Source organism: Jaculus jaculus, chromosome 3, assembly GCF_020740685.1.
Source record: "Jaculus jaculus isolate mJacJac1 chromosome 3, mJacJac1.mat.Y.cur, whole genome shotgun sequence".
NCBI classification, from domain to species: domain Eukaryota; kingdom Metazoa; phylum Chordata; class Mammalia; order Rodentia; family Dipodidae; genus Jaculus; species Jaculus jaculus.
Window position 1 is genome coordinate 33344050 of NC_059104.1, and position 18548 is coordinate 33362597.

Sequence of the window (18548 nt, forward strand, 5' to 3'; positions counted from 1 at the left end):
AGCAAATGTTGAAATCGCCCTCCGGGGGCCAAATCGTTCAGATGTTAGTAAGCTCCAGGAAGGGCTGCATGCCGGGGAGTGTGGAGGCCTGCTCGCGAGCAGAGGGTCCTTTCAGAAGGGAGGCCAGCACTGAGCAGTCTTCTAGCTCCTCCAGCTGGTCTACGACCTCGATCAGGCTCTCCAGGGCGTCCGCGGACAGCGTCCCCGCCGCGTTGGCCCGGAACTTGCGGCGCAGGTGGCCCTGGCTCAGCGGCCTCCTCCAGTGGCCGTAGAAGGTGTCGGCGCGCTCCGTGAGGCTGGCCCCGTCCTCCAGGGTGACGCAGACCTCGCAGTAGAGCTCGTCGAAGCTCGGCCGGTTGTCGGCGGGATGCTCGAGCTGCACCTTGTCCAGCATCGCCCGCATCCGCGGCTGGCCGAGCTGGCGCTCGCCGAAGGAGCGCACGGCCACGTCGCCGTCCAGCAGCGCGGCGCAGGCCACGTACTGGAAGGAGTGGCGGGCCTCGTGCTCGGAGCCCGGGAAGGGCCTGTCCACGTAGGGCACGCGGGGTACCCTGAGCACCACCCTGCGGATGCGCTCGGCGGGCAGCGGGGCTCCGTCCTCGGGCACCAGGCGCCGTCTCACCGCCGCGCACGCCTCGGCCACCCAGTGGGTAGCCAGATGCGCCGGGAAGCTCTTGAAGGACACGTCCTGCTGGTCCAGCAGCCATGCGTGGGCGTCCAGGGGCGGGAGGACTTCGGGGGTATAGTTGGCATAGAAGGCACCAAATCCCGACTTCAGGTCCAAGATCTGCTCGCTTCCTCGGAGACCCAGCATCGCCAGGAACGCGGCCTCCATCCCGTGCCTGGCCGCGTTGCCCACGTGCAGGGGTTTGGTCTGGGTGGCAGCGTTCGCTATCGGTGCCCCCGCGTGAGAGACGGCGATGGCCAGGGCCTCTCGGCACTGTGCTGAGCTGAGCCCCAAAAACTTGGAAGCCGCAGCAGCACTGCCCAGTGTTCCCACCACGGAAGGGGGATGGAACCTAAAAACAAAAGAAATGCAAAGAAAAACAAAACAACAACAAGAAACAAAAACAGGATTGGAGGGTTGCAAGTCGAACCACCAGGGGGCAGTTCTGCCCAGTAACCGAAAGCATCAATAGAGAAGTGGTACAGCCTCCATGTCTTTTACTGGCTGTGTGATCTTAGCTAAACTTCTCCGTGTATCTCTCCTCCCACCCCCCCGTTACATAAATAGTATTATTGGGTTGGAGAGATACCTTAGCAGTTAAGGAGACTGCCTGCAGAGCCAAAGAACCCAAGTTCGATTCCCCAGGGCCCATGTAAACCAGATGCACAAAGTGGTGCATGTGTCTGGAGTTTGTTTGCAGCGGTGGAGACCCTGGTGTGTCCATTCCCATTTTCTCTCTCTCCCTCCCTCCTCTCTCTCTCTCTCTCTCTGTCAAATAAATAAATAAAATTTTAAAATATTTAAAAAATAAATAGTATCATTATCATCATTAATAACAATAATAATAAATAGAGTCTACCTCGTAGGGCTTGGGGGCTTTGAATAAATTCACAATTTTTACAATGGTGGCCAGCACACATCAAATTCTTTTTTTTTTTTTTTTTTGATATTTCGAGGTAGAGTCTCACTCCAGGCCAGGCTGATCTGGAATTCACTATGGAGTCTCCGGGTGGCCTCAAACTCACAGCGATCCTCCTACCTCTGCCTCCCAGTGCTGGGATTAAAGGGGTGAGCCACCACGCCCGACTACACATTAAATTCTTTACAAATGGTACGATTACGTTCATTGCCAGCCAGACAACGTTGTTCATGGCTAAAATGCCTGTACGAATTGAGAGCATTGGAGAGACTTTAAAAGATTCATCACCCAATAATGCCAATGTGTTTCCCTCTTAGCAGGCTGGATCAAGTGGCAACAGAAATATTTGAATGAGCCACATGATAATACTCAACATTTGACCAACATTTGACTTCTGGGATGAACAGTTACGGTTAGTGGATTTTGTTTATCCTCCCTAGTCTGAAGGACCCAGTCAATATAGAAATACCTATAGTATCCCTACATGCTAAAATGACATGAATCATCACCTTGGGGTAACAGACCCAATTAATCTCATAGCCTTGGTTGCTTGATTGGCTCTCCAAACCTCAAGACAGATTTCATTAACATTTCTGAAGTCGCATCTTTTCGTGTGGACACAGGATTCAGAATGTGGCGGGAACTGGAGTATCTGACGGCTGTAATGTTAGCATCTTTAGCCTGAGCCAGCCTCTGAGCCCGAAAGCTCTACACACATAACCACTGACACATGAACGGCTGCTTCTCCATGGAGCCAAGGCTCTCCATACCTCTTTGGTATATCATTGGCTTCCGTGGAGAAATGCAGCAATCGCCCTTGCACTTCAATACCAACGTTGAATGCCAGCAACAGGTCAAGGCCGGAAAACTTTGGGCTCCGAGGTAGTGCTTCTGATAAAGCTGTGAGGACAGGAAGGACGGTTCCGGAAGGGTGGGTGGCAGGGTGCCACGTGTCATCAAAATCCATGGAGTGGATCTGAGGGAATACATACCAACAAAAACGGTCAGAAGTGTCCTCAAGTGCATTGGCTTTTGGACCAGCAAGGAGGAAATTTACCAGTAACCTTGTTTGCTGTGAGATTTATTTTGACCCGATTCTCTGAAATTACATCCTGAAAGCTGGCTGTGACTGCGGGGAGTCCTTTCTGCTTTGGTTAGGAGAGGGTAGGGCCTTGGATAGCTGCTCTCCCCCGCCCCCTAGCCTTTCTGGGTCCTTCCTCACATCCCCTCCAAGGTTCCTGAGTCTTGTTCAGGGAGCAGAAGCCTCCTTCACAAAGCTGCCCTTTCCTCTCCACTTCACCCTTTACGCAAGTCACACTAAAAGCTTAATACCACTTATCTGTCAGGCCACATATTTTGTGTCTAGTATGGAGCAATTTTAAACTTTTAGAGAAATTGCAAGAGCAGCAAAGAACCCTCAATATGCATTAACTATTAGGTTATATTTTAGAGTATTTTTTTTTTTACTACAAGGTTTTATTCCTCTTCATCTCAGCCATTTGTTTTCCCATATATTAAATAATTAGTGATAACCAGAAGTTCACTTAACAATGGACTTTAGGCCTATTTGATGTGTTCTGCACGTTCTTTTACTGTTTTTTTTAAATATGCTATTTATTTATTTATTTGAGAGCAACAGACACAGAGAGAAAGACAGATAGAGGGAGAGAGAGAGAATGGGCGCGCCAGGGCTTCCAGCCTCTGCAAACGAACTCCAGACGCGTGCGCCCCCTTGTGCATCTGGCTAACGTGGGACCTGGGGAACCGAGCCTCGAACCGGGGTCCTTAGGCTTCACAGGCAAACGCTTAACCGCTAAGCCATCTCTCCAGCCCCGTTCTTTTACTGTTTGCTGAACACTTACTTCTGAATCTATTGGGTTTGACTTTCAGCATTGTGATCTACTAGCTCCCCCAAAACAAAAATATCTCAAGATCCCAACATGTCTATGTCCAAAATATAACTTGATACTTCCCTTGACATACATAAAGCATGTGAAATCATCTTTCAGGTGAGAAATACTGAGTTTAAATAGAGGCATCAGAAGGCCAATGTTTCTTTCATTCTTTTTTTTTTTTTATTTTTTTCAAGGCAGGGTCTCACTCTAGCCCAAGCTGACCTGGAACTCACTCTGTAGTCCCAGGCTGGTCTTGAACTCAAAGCAATCCTACTATCTCAGCTTCCTGAGTGCTAAGATTAAAGGTGTGCACCACCATGTCCAGCCATTATTTCTTTTTTAATAAGTAATCTCTCTTTTTTTGGTTGCTATTTTTTTGAGGTAGGGTCTCACTTGAGCCCAGGCTGACCTGGAATTCACCATGTAGTCTTAGGGTAGCTTCAAGCTCACAGCAATCCTCCTACCTCTGCCTCCCAAGTACTGGGATTAAAGGCGTGCGCCACCACGCCCCGTCAAGTTGTCTCTTGATCGAATGAAAAGGTCATTACCTGATAGAAACTTACTCACAAAAGAAAGAATCATGTTTGAATATTATGGTCTATATTTTTTTGTAGCGTACACTCAAGGTTTAGACTTGGACTACCTTTACAGCTGTTTTATCTGGAACCTTCCATTTCCTTTCCTTTCAATGTGTTTGAAAAGCATTAGTTCATTGTAGAATCATGAAAACTGACATTTCTATGGAGGGGGAAAGGACAGGCACTTCATTTCTCTAAACTTCAGTGAATATAGATGAAGCATGCAAGTTGGGTAATTTCTAAATAGTTCCTGGCTCTGAACTTGTTATGAAGGCTTACAAGTTGAAAAGATCCTTACCGCCACACCATTAACAAAAGCAGCATATGTGGGTGGGAGCCTGAAGTCTGGCTGACCCCAGACAGTGCTGGATGTATTGGAACTGTAGATCTGCAACAGAAGAAAACCAACTAGTGACACAATATCCCGAGTTAGCATTTCAAGAGTCAGTTATCTTGGGAGGTGGTCATTATCTTAGTTCTCCTTTCAGCCCTTGTGGTGGCAGCCTTGGGGACCCTGCCTTGCAGAGGGACACTTAGCCTTGCCCTTGGAATAGAGAGGGGATGGAGTTCCTTAGTCTCAGGTCCTCGAGTCTCTACTTGACATGGGGGTAAATACTGAAATTGGCAGACTTGCTGTCTACAGCAAGCTCAGAGTGCTTGACCAGCCTTTTCTCCACAGAATCTTATAGACTTTGTCTGAATAAGTGGTCTGTGGAGGGCATTTTTGCTTTCAAGACTTTTGGGTTGCAATGTGCTTTCAGTCATAATCATAACAAACCATGTTATATTCCCAGTGAATTGTCTTAAGCCTGATTTAGTGAAGGAGATAGCTGAAATTTTAACATGAAACAGAGAATCGCAAAACTATACAGAATAATGCTGTGTATATCAAGTATTACCTATAAAATTAAGTATAGGGCTGGAGAGATGGCTCAGTGTTTAAGGCGCTTGCCTATAAAGCCTAAGGACCCATATTCAACTCTCCAGGTCCCACGTAAGCCAGACGCACAACGTGACACATGCATGAGGTCGCACATGTGCACCAGGGTGGCACACACATCTTGTGTTTGGCTGCGTTGGCTGGAGGCCCTGGTGTACCAATTCTCTCGCTCATTAAAAAAATTACAAAATAAATAAGTATAGAGTGAAGATAGCATAGGCACAGACTTCTGGGTCTGCAGTGGGGGAGGTGTGTGCTTGCAATTGTTTTATCATTTAAGTAAAATGAGCTTCTTACTTTACAGTATTGGCTGGCCTTGTGAAACACTTCTGTGCTGGTTCCAAGGCAGCCAACCCCCAGAGTATCCAGAATCATCCTCTTGCTCCTCTGAATGACGCGATCCGTAAGGTGACCCACGGTCAAGCCATGGATCATGTTGGCAAAGCTTTCTGTGACGGCCTTCAAAGAGAACAGGGTTAGAACACAGCACAGCCCACACTGCATCCAAACACGGCTGTGTTAAGAGACGTGAGGTGAAGAGCTTTGCGTTCCTATGGGAAACCCAGTGTATCAAATTTAATTTCAGTTCTTTTTTTTCTTTGTGCTTTTAATATAGGGTCTCACTCTAGCCCAGGAAGACTTAGAACTCATTCTTGTAGTCCCAGACTGGCCTTGAGCTCACAGCATTCTTCCTATCTCTGCCTCCCAAGTGCTGGGATTAAAGGTGTGGTTTCAATTCTTTACAATTTATTTAAAATATTTTATTTATTTATATGAGAGAGGGAGATGGGAAGAATGGACACACCAGGGCCTGCAGCCACTACAAACAAACTTCGATTGCATGTGCCACCTTGTGCATCTGTCTTATTTGGGTACTGGTGAATCAAACCTGAGTCCTTAGGCTTTGAAGGCAAGCACCTTAACTGCTTAAGTCCACCTGAGTTACACTTTCTCTAGACCTGGAGTCTTGGGAAGCCTACCATTTTCATTCAGCCTCTGGATGATGTTTATGTTTGTCTTAATATTAACTTTTTTTTTTTTTTGAGGCAAGCCCAGCAGACTGGCCCTTATTTTGTATGAGAGATAGAGAGAAAGAGAGAGAGAGACAGGGCACTCCAGGGTCTCCAGCCACTGTAATCAAACTCCAGACACATGAGCCACCTTGGGTGCTTGCATCCCCTTGTGTGTCTGGCTTATGTGGGACCCGGAGAGTTGGACATGGATCCCTAAGCTTATGGCTAAGCCATCTCTCCAGCCCTTAATATTAATTTTTTAAATATTTTTTTGTTTTACTTATTTATTTGAGAGTGACAGATACAGAGAGAAAGAGGCAGAGAGAGAGAGAGAGAGAGAGAGAGAGAGAGAATGGGGCACGCCAGCGCCTCCAGCCACTGCAAGCAAACTCCAAACGCGTGTGCCCCCTTGTGCATCTGGCTTACGTGAGTCCTGGGGAATCGAGCCTTGAACTGGGGTCCTTCAGTTTCACAGGCAAACACTTAACCGCTAAGCCATCCCTCCATTCCAATATTAATTTTAATATCACAGAATTAATGTATTGTCAAATACAAAGGTAGAAATGACCATAATATTCAGTTTTAACACTCAGAAATAGGGATCCATGAGTATGCCATTTTTGTTTCTATGCAGATATATACACAAATGTGTCTTTCCACATATTCAGCTTTTCTTATGAACATGTTTACCAAATACATGTACCCAGTTTGTAGCTTTATTGGTGGGCATTTGAATTACACGTTTTGTTATACGTAGTTCTACGTAGAATGACTTTGCAGCTTTTCTTTTTGCAATGTTGGAGCTGAAGCCTGGGACTCTGTGCATATTAAGCAAGTGCTCTACTGTGGAACTGCACCCTTGGCCCTCTAAGTGATTCACAATGCTTGCAGGCTGTTATAGCTAATATGCCACTACTCGCTAGTGTGGCCTTTGGGCACTGAAAATGGGGCTGGTACAAATTGAGAAATGAGTAAAATAAGGGGCTGGGGAGATGGATCAGCAGATATCAATACAAGCAGTGTAAGCATGAGGACCTGAGTTTGATGCCCAGTACTCATATAAAAAGACAGACATGGCCGTGCATGCCTGCGACCTTGGCACTGGGGAGGACAGGAGATAGGGGGATTGCAGGTGCTCACTGGTCAGCTGGTCTAGCAGAAAAAGGGTGGGAGAGAGGGGAGTTCCAAGTTGAGAGACTCGGTCTCAAAAACTAAGGCAGAAAATCAATGGATGAGGAGACCTAACATCCTTCTCTGGTCTCCACATGATGCGGTGTGCATCTCCACATACCCATACGTAAGCCACACCCTCTCCTCCAAGCCCAACCCCACACCACAATACGATATACACATACATGTCCAAAAAAGAGGGAACATTGAATTTTGAAGATTGAGCAAGAAGAAAAGAAGCTAACACATCTCTGTAATTCTAAGATATACATCACATGCTCAATGGATGTTGAGTATATTGATATGAATATTTAAATGTTATGAGAACATTTAGGATATACTGGCCAAATAAAATATGAGTTTAATGAGTTTATTCTAGCCTTGTATGTGTCTGGGTTTGTGTGGGTACTGGAAAATTAAGCCTGGGCAGGCAGGCTTTGCACAAAAAAAGAAGCTTTAACCACTGAGCCATCACCTTGGCTCTCTTCTAGCCTTTGAAAGCATGACCTCATGTACTGTATGATGACTGCTCTTTCTTTCATTCTTTCCTTCCTTCCTCCCTCCCTCCTTCCCTCCTTTCTTTCTTTCTTTCTTTTTTATTAGTTATGTACACAGTGTATATACAGCCATGTAGGTACCATTGTAAGCCTCCTCCCTGTCCTCCCCCTTCTGCAGGGACTCTCCCCCACATTGGGGAATGTGCTCATTGGTGGAGGCAGCCCAGAGATGCTGATACTGATCTTGCTCTGCAAACAAAGGGTCCAGCAGGTGAGGTGCAGGGGATGGGGTAAAATGCTGTGACGAACATAGAAATTAAAGCACAATATGGAGACATTTAATAGATAAGTCTTAGGACCTCATGATCTCACTGTGTAAAAGCCCTCTAGAATACATCATAGTGGTTCACCTTCTTCCCGGCAGTATAGAAGAGAGAATCATGTGTCTTATTTACCAAATAGTGACGAGAATTAACATGCAGCTAGTTGCCCAGAGGCTATGAGAAAAGTCAAAGTGCCATTTTTGGAGTGGACCAGGTAGCCCTTAGAAGGAGACTGAGGAGATCAAAGAAGAAGAATTGAGCTGGGAAAGCAATTGAAGTAAGCCACATAAAATGTCACAATACCTTAAGCATCATGTTGTTGTAGAAGGGGACTTGGCTCCCAGGTGAACTGGAGCAGTGATTGCTGGCTGGGCGACTGGCTGGCTTTATGTACATCATTTCCCTCAAGTCCAGTCCTTTCACTTTTGTTTTCACCTTGGAATTTCCACCATTTCAACATCTCCCAACTGACATCACTCCAGCTTCCTCTGTGATGAACTCTTACATTCACCAGTAGGTGTGGAATTAGTGAGGCCAGGAAGTACATACAGTCCCCATGATCATTTGACTCCCAAAAGCCACCAGAAAGAAAGTGACCAAGGTGAAACTAGTATTGCCCCTCCTGCCTCCAGGCCACATGGCAGAAGAATATGCCCTCTGTTGAGTAGGTTTTCTATCTCTGAAAGTTTATCTTACGGCAATAAGCATGGATGCATGGAAAATTTAAACACCCACCCATACAAACAAAACTGAACCTTACTTGTGCCTATACCGCTCTTTCCATCTTTGCATATCTTTGGGTTCTGGTCCTCTTACTTGCCTCCTCTTCTCTGCTGTCACCGGAGCTGGCTACTGTATAGCCTGTCAAAGGTCACTTCCCTTGGGCTGCGCAGTCCTGGCCAGGCATATTTTGTGCTTACAGTAGTTACAGAAGCCAGGTTGATTATAACTTAAGCGTGTTCTGGATGTGGTGGTAGAATTCATCTTTGGGAAAACCACATTTTAATTTTACAGGAAATGTTTATAGACCTTGTGGCTTTATTTTGACACTAATTTTTAAAAATATTATTATTTATGTATTTGAGAGAAAGAAGGAGAGAGAGTGAGAAAGAGAGGAAGAGAATGGGTGCTCCAGGGACTGTAGCCATTGCAAACGAATTCCAGATGCATGCATAACCTTGTGCATCTGGCTTATGTTGGTACTGGGGAATTGAACCTGGGTCCTTAGGATTTGTAGGCAAATGCCTTAACTGCTAAGCAATCTCTCCAGCCCCCCCCCCACTCAATCCTATTTAATTAATCAATTTATTTATTTATTTATTTATTTTTTTGAGATAGGGTCTCACTCTAGCCCAGGCAGACCTGAATTTCACTAAGTAACTGCAAGGTGGCCTTGAATTCACTGCAATCCTCCTACTTCTGCCTCTTGAGTGCTGGGGTAAAAGTCATGCACCACCAGGCCTGGCATCAATCCAATTTTAGAGGAAGAGTCTGGGGACAAAGAGGAGCTGAATGGCTATATATAAAAATACCAAAGACTACATTTCTTCTTGCAGTTTTTTAAAGAATTTATTTGAGAGAGTGGTGGGGGAATGGCCTCCAGCCACAGCAAATGAACTCCAGATGCATGTGCCACCTTGTGCATCTGTCTTACATGGCTCCTGGGGAATTGAACAGAGGTCCTTTGGCTTTGCAGGCAAACACCTTAACTGCTAAGCCATCTCTCCAGCCCCAAAGGCTACATTTCTTATGGGCAAGTAGTGTCTTTGGGAGATGGAGGTGAGTAGTTTTGCTTCTCTTGGATAGAGCCTGTAAAGAAAGGAAGTTTGGATTCTGGAGACAGGGCCAGGGATTAGGAGGATAGAACCAGCCTGGTAGGTTGGTTGCTGGTAGGCTATTTTGGGTTGAATGTGAAATATCCCCCATAGATTTTTTTGAATACTTAGTCAAGTGCTGTTTTGGGAGACACTGGAACCTTTCACAGAAGTAGACCATGTGGGGCCGGGCTTGTGGACCATAGCCCATCTCTCTTCAGATGTAACTCTCCTTGACCTTGCCAGGATGAGCAGAGGCTCTGGCCTATCTCCTCCTGCCAGGTACTCTGCCAGGCCTTCTCTGCTCTGATGGACTGAAACCAGGAGCCCAAATCAACCTTTTCTCCTTAAATTGCTTTTGCCAAAAATGTAGTCCATGGTGATGAGAAATACATAGGCTGTAGGCCATGAACCAGAAGGAAGTCCTATGTAGAAGACCAGAAGCAGCTAGATTCTAAGGAGCAGTGTGACCAGTATCTAATTTTAATTTTCTTTTCAGCACAATAATTCCCTGATGTTATTCTTGTATCCTTACACTTTGTTACACATTACACCCTGGTATTATCCATGCTTTGGGAAATAAGGCCCCCAATATATTCAGTTCTTTATTGTTTGTAGTTTGCATCTGCTGGCTACCTGGCTGGAGGCAATGTCACTGCACTTAAGGTGTGGTGGTGGGTTTCAGATTTCAATCTAAAGATATGCAAAGTGTACCTAGCTGGAGTTCCTGAAATGTATTGTGTGGCTTTTGGCTTTTGGCTTTTACTTCTCTCTCTCTGCTTGGACCTGTGAAGGCAGGTCGGCTTCTTCTGCCATTATGGAACTTCCCCTGGATCTGTAGGCTTCAATAAATATCCCTTCCTCCATAATTGTGCCTGGTATTGAAGTTCATCTCAGCGAACCTGAATCTGTCTGCTACAATAATATACTATACATTTCAAAAGGCTCGAAGGAAGATTTGAAGTTTCTACTGTAAAGAAACAATAAATGTATGAAGTGCTAGATATGTTTAATTTGATTCAAATATTACACATGTATAAATATGTCAAAACATCATCACCCTGTGAATATGTGCAATTTTATGTTTTTATACACTAGTTACAAACAAATTTAATCAGAAAATTACCAATGATTGATAATGCCATTCGTTACCTTTTGTTTCTAGCTATAAGTGGCAGCCAAAGCTATTACTTTCCTGTGAAAATCTCTTTGGTCACTGAACCCTGGAAGAAGGAGGGCTGTGAGCTTCCCCAGGGAGAGGCCCACGCAAGGTGGGACCAAAGCTTCCCACTAACAGCCAGTGTGGGCACTGGTCTGTCCCCTAGATCGCAGATAACAGCTGGCTGGCTGCTCTCCTGTGAACCTCATGGGAGATCTCCATCCAGATCCACAGCTAACCAGGTCCAGGATTCCCTTAGAAACTGTTGTGAAAACACATTTTGAGACAATCTCAGACTGTAATAATCAGGGTTCTTCAGAAAAACAGAACTAACTGTGGTGTGTATGTCTGTGCATGTGTGTGTGTGTGTGTGTGTGTGTGTGTAAAGAGAGGGAGAGACAGACAGAGAGATATTATCAGAGAGACATTATCCTCCATAGGATACTTGGCCATGTGCGGAGATACCTTGATTGTCACCAAATGGTAGCAGCTAGTCAGTAGGGTGCAGCAGCTATATTGATAAATATCCTGCACAGTACAGAATAGCCTCCAACAACACAGAATTAACTGTATTAACACTGAGAAACCCCTGCCCAAGTGTAGAAGTTACTCCCGGAAGCCCTTGCCTGAAGTTTAGGTTAGGTGATCCACTTGACCCACAGGGCATAGGGTCTCTTCTCTGAATCCTTTCTTAAGTCTATATGCAAAAGACACAGCTTTCACCTCAGAGGGGATAAGAGATAATTTATTCTGGAACCAAATATGAGTGACCATGGCCCAGGCACAAAGATTTAGTGTTTCCCAAATTCCATATTCCAACGTGTTAACAATGCCATGTAAGTTTTATAGTTACGGAACAAAAGAAAGTCATAAGGCAAGGCACTTTTCAAATGCATCGGCTGATGAGCAGGCAGGCAGATTACAGATAAGCGGGGGAAATCTCCACCATGGGCCTCAGATGCTGTCGGATAACATTCTTAGCCCTTGGGTTGGTGGGAGCTGATGGTCTGTCAGTACGTTCCACAAAGTTTGTACCTGATCAACTGATAGCCATGTGGATGTTGGGTTAGACACAGAGGTGGGCAATAAATGGCTATTGGGGGGGGGGTGCGGTCTAAAGAGAGCTCAACGTAATTAGGCTTTGGTCTTGAAAATTCCATCTGTGAACACAGGAGCTTTATCAGTCTGTTCAGCCTCGCTAGGGGTCGGTACAGCAGACACAGTGCTTTTCTGAGAACTTTAGTTCACAATAGGTAAGTTTTTTTTAAGCAGGGAAATGATCTACCTCCTTATTTTTAAGTTTTTTGTTTTTTACTTTTATTTATTTATGAGAGAGAGAGAATGAATGGGTGCACCAGGGCCTCCAGCCACTGCAAACAAACTCCAGAAGTATGTGCCAGCCATGTGCATCTGGCTTACATGGGATCTGGGGAGTCAAACCTGAGTCCTTAGGCTTTGCAGGCAAGTGCCTTAACCACTAAGACATCTCTCTAGCCCTGGCCCACACTTCTGCTTGACATATCTCAGTGTCTCACACAGGACATCATAAACAAAAGATGCTCAGTGTATACCTGTTGCATGAATCACTGAAAACATGATGCTGTCAAGAAGTCAGTTATACTATCATTAACACAATATAAAATATCTGTTACTGGTGATTTTTTTTAGGTGTTTCTAGGTTCTTGGTGTCTTAGTCAGAGAACTGAAGGAAAGTGCACACAAATACTTCTGCAGGAAGACACTTTATTAAGAGTATAGCTATGCAGTTAAGGCATTTGCCTACAAAGCCTAAGGACTTAGGTTCAATTCCCCAGGACCCATGTTAGCCAGATGCACAAGGGGACACATGCATATGGAGTTCGTTTGCAGTGGCTGGAGGGCCTGGTGCGCACATTCTCTCTCTCTCCCTCTCTTTCTCTGTCAAATAAATAAATAAATAATATTTTTTTTTAAGAAAAGAGTACAGTTATAGTAAAGGGTTGAATCATTGCCAAAGGAGCAGCAGGCCCTTTGAGTAGAGTTGAATAGAGAGTGCTCAAGGTCTCCAGGAAGCGGTCTGGTGTTTCTCTTCAGAGGACTTACAGGGGAGAAAGGATTGATTGCTTAACTACAGTTTGGGTTGTTCTCTGGTTTGATTGACAGGTTTGGATTATGTAATTGTAGTAGTCAACCTCATGTTTCTGGCCTGAAGTTCCAAACCAGGCATAGTTTATGGCAGGAAAGGAATTTATTTGAAGCTCACAGATGCAGGGGAAGTTCCATAATGGCCAGAAGAAGCTGGCTCGCTTTCACTGGTCCAAGAAGAGAGAGAAAAAGCCACAAGCCACCATGGGCACCACAAGCAAGCACACTTCAGGAACTCCAGGCAAAACTCAAGCACTTGGCATATCTTTAGACTGGAATTCCGAATCCACCTCCACACCTTAGGGCTGGACCCTAGGACCCACCCTCAGTGACACCTCCTCCAGCCAGGCAGCTGGAGATACAAGTCACAAGCTCTCAATAAACTTCTGAATCAATTGGGGGACATCCATTCAAACCACCACAATAATGCTTTCTTTACTGTATATGTTTCCCCATGATGCATCTGATTTTAATCATATGTATGCTCAGTTATACATAGCAGACATAACTGGTGTTTTCTCTCTGAAAGTTCACTTAGGGGACACAGTTTGCCTTACTGGGAATGCATCCCAAACCAATTCAGACTGGATGCCACCCTGCTGTTTCTATTCCCCCATCTACCTCAGAGTATATTTCAATGGGTACTAATCATAAAGTATGGTTGTTAAGAAGAGGAGAAAACTAATCTGTTGTGGGGGGTGAGGTGTATGTGCAGCTCAGTACAGGTGGGGTTCCAGATTCCCAAAGGTTGCTAGGAGCATTGTTTAGGAGAAGGGTGTGTTCACTGCTCGAGCCACATGGAGACCAGGGTGGTCAAACTATTCCTTATGCTTTCCGGCCTCACATCTTCATTCCCAACAAAAATGTGTCAGGAAGAGATATTTCTCAATGGCCATGGCTGTCATCTCATTCTGGAATGCTGGTCTGATAAGAAGATACAATAAACAAAAGCAATGAACCAGGGCTGGAGAGATAGCTTAGTGGTTAAGGTGCTTGCCTGCAAAGCCAAAGGACTCAGCTTCAATTCCCCAGGACTCACATAAGCAAGATGCACAAGGTGGTGCAAGCATCTGGAGTTCATTTGCAGTGGCTGTATGCCCTGGAGAGCCCATTCTCTTTCAGCCTTCTCTCTTCCTCTCTCTGTCTCTTTTTCTCTCTTTCAAATAAAAAATAAATACAAATTTAAATAAAGCAACAAGCCAGTCTTTCTTTGCATAGTAACAACAGCCCTGTGCTTCATAAAGAATTACTTGTGGAAGAATGTAGAATTGGAGGAATAAGGCAAGAATCTTTGAAACAATATTCCTGGAATGTGAGAATGAAAATTGTTTCTAAAACAGAAAAACATCAGAACAGCTGACTTGGGGTGTTCACTTTTCAGTTTTGTTTTCCCTGCCTTGCCTTTCCTGGACCACTGTTGAGCAAAATCTGAGGAGGTAATCTCAGGGCTGCAATTATTTCACTTTGTTAAAAGCTGACATTTCATGAGATACAAGAGAGGTGGCATATTCAAAAAATGGATTCATTCTAAATAAACATATAGTCTGGGATGAAACTTTTATGCATATTTAGCAAGCAGAATAAGATCAAGGTACTTTCTGTTCTTTGGAAGCTAAACTTAAATACAGCGTACCGCTGGGCTGAGAGGATTGCTCAGTGGTTAAGGACACTTTCTTACAAAGCCTGCTGGCTCATGTTCAATTTCCCAGTATCCACATAAAGCCAAATGCATAAAGTGGTGGGCGCATGCATTTTCTGTTTGTTTACAGTGACTCACTTCCTCTCTCTTTCTCTCTCACAAATGAAAAATACTTAAAAAAATAAATACAGTGTATCTCAAAAGGAATCATGTGAGCAATTCCATAGGAAAGGTCTGTATCCACCCTTGTGTGTGTGGGCACACTCGTGTTTGTGTGCACATTCGTGTGTACGTGCGTGTTCATGTATGTGTGTGTGCACGTTCACATGTGTGCATTCATGTGCGTGTGCGTGTGCATGTGTGTGCACGATGTGTCTGTGTGTGCACATCCACGTGTGTGTGTGTGTGCATGTCCGTGTGTGGGGGTTGCATATGTACCGTGGCACACGTGTGGAGGTCAGAGGACAACTTTTAGGTCAGTCCTCTCCTTCCCTCCTCAGAGGGTAGGGTTGCTTCCTTTGGGTTTCCACTCTGCTGGTTTTCTTTGCTGCACTTTTCATGAGCTTCTGAGAAACTCTCCTGCCTCCGCCTGCCATCTCAGGGTCAGCATGCTGGGGTTACAGAGGCCTGCCACAACCTCTGTTTTTATTTATTTATTTATTTATTTATTTTTTGCACAGTGTCTGGGAAATGAACTTGACGACTCTGGCTTCAGCAGTGAGGTCTTTACCCACTGAGCCATCTCCCCAGCCCACGTCCATCCTTTGGACATTCCTAGACCACACCTGAAACTCTACTGAAACATCAAGTCTTTCTTAATCTCAGGGACTTTCCTGTTCTGTTGGTTCAGTATCCTCTTTCATTCTCCTTCTGAATGAGTATTCGGTAGACAGAGTGGCTACGCATTTGTTCCATGCCTCCCTGACTCGAGTCTCAGCATTTGCAGGCTTTCTACTTTTCTGTCCAGTGTTCTGACAGGTCTTTATGACTTAGTCTTCTAACCCCTAACTCATCCTCCCCTCGTGCACACTCTGCTCTTCAGCCGTTTAAACAAGCTTCCTGTTGTAACAGAATGTTAGCTTTCCATCACTGTAATTAAGCATCTGAGCTCATGCATTTATAAAGATTAAAGGTTGCTTTGGCTCACAGTTTTAGAAGCCCCACCCTATGCTTTTTCTATGCTTTTCTGTCTTGTGCCTTTGGGCCTTTGGCTAGGAAACATACCATGGTGGGAATGCGTCACAGCGCAAAACTGCTTTCATGTAGGGAGCGCAACTGCATATGAGCAAAGAAGAAGAGGGGGCTGGGCTCCCACAATCCCTTTCAAACATGCTATCGCACCCAGTGACCCAAGGGCTTCTTATTAGGGCTCATCTCTTGAAACCCCACCACAGTTCAACAGTGTCTCACTGGGGAGTAAGTTGTTGACACATGGGCCATTTGGAGACTCTCAAGATCCAAACTGTAACAAGTAGTCATGTTTTCGTTTGAAGAACTCTTTCTTTTTCTCTGCTAAATATTATATTTTGGTGGTTTCTTATTTTGTGACTGCCATAGCTTCTGAATATCTTTGAAAAAATTGCTCTAAAAATGGAATAAAAGTTCTCCTAGGAGTCTTCCCAATGCTTCTTCATCTTGTTATCTCTCTTTCATGCTGTTAGTATGACTCATGTCAAGTCATTCTGTGTTGTTCTTCCATAGGCTGCACCCTGTGTGTTGGATCCATCACTGGGGTTGGGATAAGACCCTTGATCTTAGGTTGTGGAAGATATATCACTGTCCCAACACCCTACAATGAACACCCTGCAATAGCCTGGCACTTTGTGAAACTAAATCAGAGAAGGGTTCTACAAAGAATAATATTTGACATTCCAATGGTTGTTGTTACCTATTTAAGAACTGTATAGTATTAGACCCATCAACATGCTTTTATGGACATGGAGGAAGGCAAAAAGAAAAAAAAAAGATGGGCTGGAGAGATGGCTTAGCGGTTAAGCGCTTGCCTGTGAAGCCTAAGGACCCCGGTTTGAGGCTCGGTTCCCCAGGTCCCACGTTAGCCAGATGCACAAGGGGGCGCACGCGTCTGGAGTTCGTTTGCAGAGGCTGGAGGCCCTGGCGCGCCCATTCTCTCTCTCTCCCTCTATCTGTCTTTCTCTCTGTGTCTGTTGCTCTCAAATAAATAAATAATTAATTTAAAAAAAAGAAAAAAAGAAATCAAAATAGAAGAGGGAATTGTTGGAAAGATGAGGGGGCTGGAGGAAGGGACAAATGAGGGTGGCAGGAGGGGATTATGTATTTTTTAAAAGATTTTATTTTATTTATTAGAGACAGACAGAGGGAGAGAGAGAGAGAATGGGCACACCAGGGCCTCTAGCCACTGCAAACAAACTCCAGATACATGTGCTACCTTGTTGTGCATCTGGCTTACGTGGGACCTGGAGAATCAAACCTGGGTCCTTAGGCTTTGCAGGAATGTGCCTTAATCACTAAGCCATTTCTTCAGCCCAATTATGTATTTTTTAAATATTTTTTTTTGTTTAGAAGTAAGTAAAAAAATAAAAGAAAAAAAGGCATAGCATTTCTTTGGAAATAGCAGAGCATTGCAATGGGACTACATCTGTCATAGTAAATTGAATATTCATAAGGGTGTGGACTAAGACATTTTTCAAGGTAAAATGAACTATAGTATATAACTTATTAAGGAATTATTCTTGGTGACAATGATCAATGATAAGGTGGCATCAGCCCAAGATTAAACACACAGTTGTTGGCAGATAGCCTTGCGCAAATATTTTGTTTGTAAGGTATGGTGAGTGGACTTTGTGTAGGCTGTGGTTCTGACTAGTTTCTCTGAATAGTTGTTTTCAGGCATAAATGCATGAATAAATAAATGCATGACTCTATTTATTTAGGTCTGAGCTTTACAAAAGTGACTCTATCTTCATTCTGACAGCTAATACAAGCTCATGAGGCCTCCTGGTCAACCTGAAGGATGTCCTTAGAGTCAGATAAAGTAAGAAGTGCTGGTCAAGGTATGAGAATTGCCAGGCTGCTGCATTAGTGATGCTTTCCTTTTCCATTGATAACGTTAAAATAGCTGCAGGTCATAGAACTTCAGAGAAAGCTTCAGGTTTACACCTTCATCTCATGACCTTGACTTTAGTAACTTTTTTTAAAAAATTGGTTTTTGAGGTAGGGTCTTGCTATAGCCCAGGCTGACTTGGAATTTACTATGGAGTTTCAAGATGGCCTCGAGCTCACAGTGATCCTACCTCAGCCTCCTGAGTGAGTGCTGGGATTAAAGAAACGCACCGTCACACCCAGCTGATTTTAGTAACTTTTTAACTACCATGAATAACCTTTCTCTCATTGACCTTTTAGCCTTTATGAAAATGTGATGCTAACTTACAGCACCAATCAATCATTCTTTGATTTTACATTTTACATCTCAAACATGTCAACTTCATTTTGTCAATGGGTGGGTGAGCTCTGAACCCTTCACGTTTATTACATAATAAAACGCAGTGTCTGAGCGCCACAGGGGATGACAGCAGATATACAATGTTCCCTATTGTCACGTTTCAATGACAGAAATTTCTGCCATCTGAAATGAAACTCAGAGGGCCTAAACAGGCGGGCTATGCACTTGTTTGATGCTGTTTTAGTGTTTCCTCAGAAATTTGAAGAGTGGATGAATGTGATCTTGTGTGATGTTTCAGAGACTTGATATTCTCCATCTGATTAACTTGAGTGCTGCTTTCCTGAATTCCCAGTCTGCTTTCCTACCTCTGTCTATGCTCCTTGATAGTC

The 18548-nt window shown here is 44.4% G+C and overlaps 1 protein-coding gene across 1 annotated transcript; it reads right to left on the reverse strand.

Moving 5' to 3' along the window:
- Positions 1-37: 37 nt before the first annotated feature.
- Acod1 (aconitate decarboxylase 1) lies at positions 38-8398 on the reverse strand. Its single transcript, XM_004650780.3, has 6 exons — positions 8306-8398; positions 7807-7977; positions 5297-5458; positions 4358-4447; positions 2357-2562; positions 38-1019 (listed from the first exon to the last, which is right to left on the reverse strand). Exons 1-6 carry the CDS (start codon positions 8396-8398, stop codon positions 38-40), a joined length of 1704 nt encoding a protein of 567 aa, XP_004650837.3.
- Between the last annotated feature and the right edge of the window lie 10150 nt (positions 8399-18548).

What these genes read in the sequence shown, in the direction of transcription:
- Acod1 (XM_004650780.3), bottom strand. Translation starts at nt 8,398, where the DNA reads ATGTACATAAAGCCAGCCAGTCGCCCAGCCAGCAATCACTGCTCCAGT. An exon ending in ACAACAACATGATGCTTAAG is followed by an intron (nt 7,978 to 8,305) that starts GTATTGTGACAT and finishes TGTTCGTCACAG; the next exon opens with CATTTTACCCCATCCCCTGC. An exon ending in GCCAATGATATACCAAAGAG is followed by an intron (nt 1,020 to 2,356) that starts GTATGGAGAGCC and finishes TTTTGTTTTTAG; the next exon opens with GTTCCATCCCCCTTCCGTGG.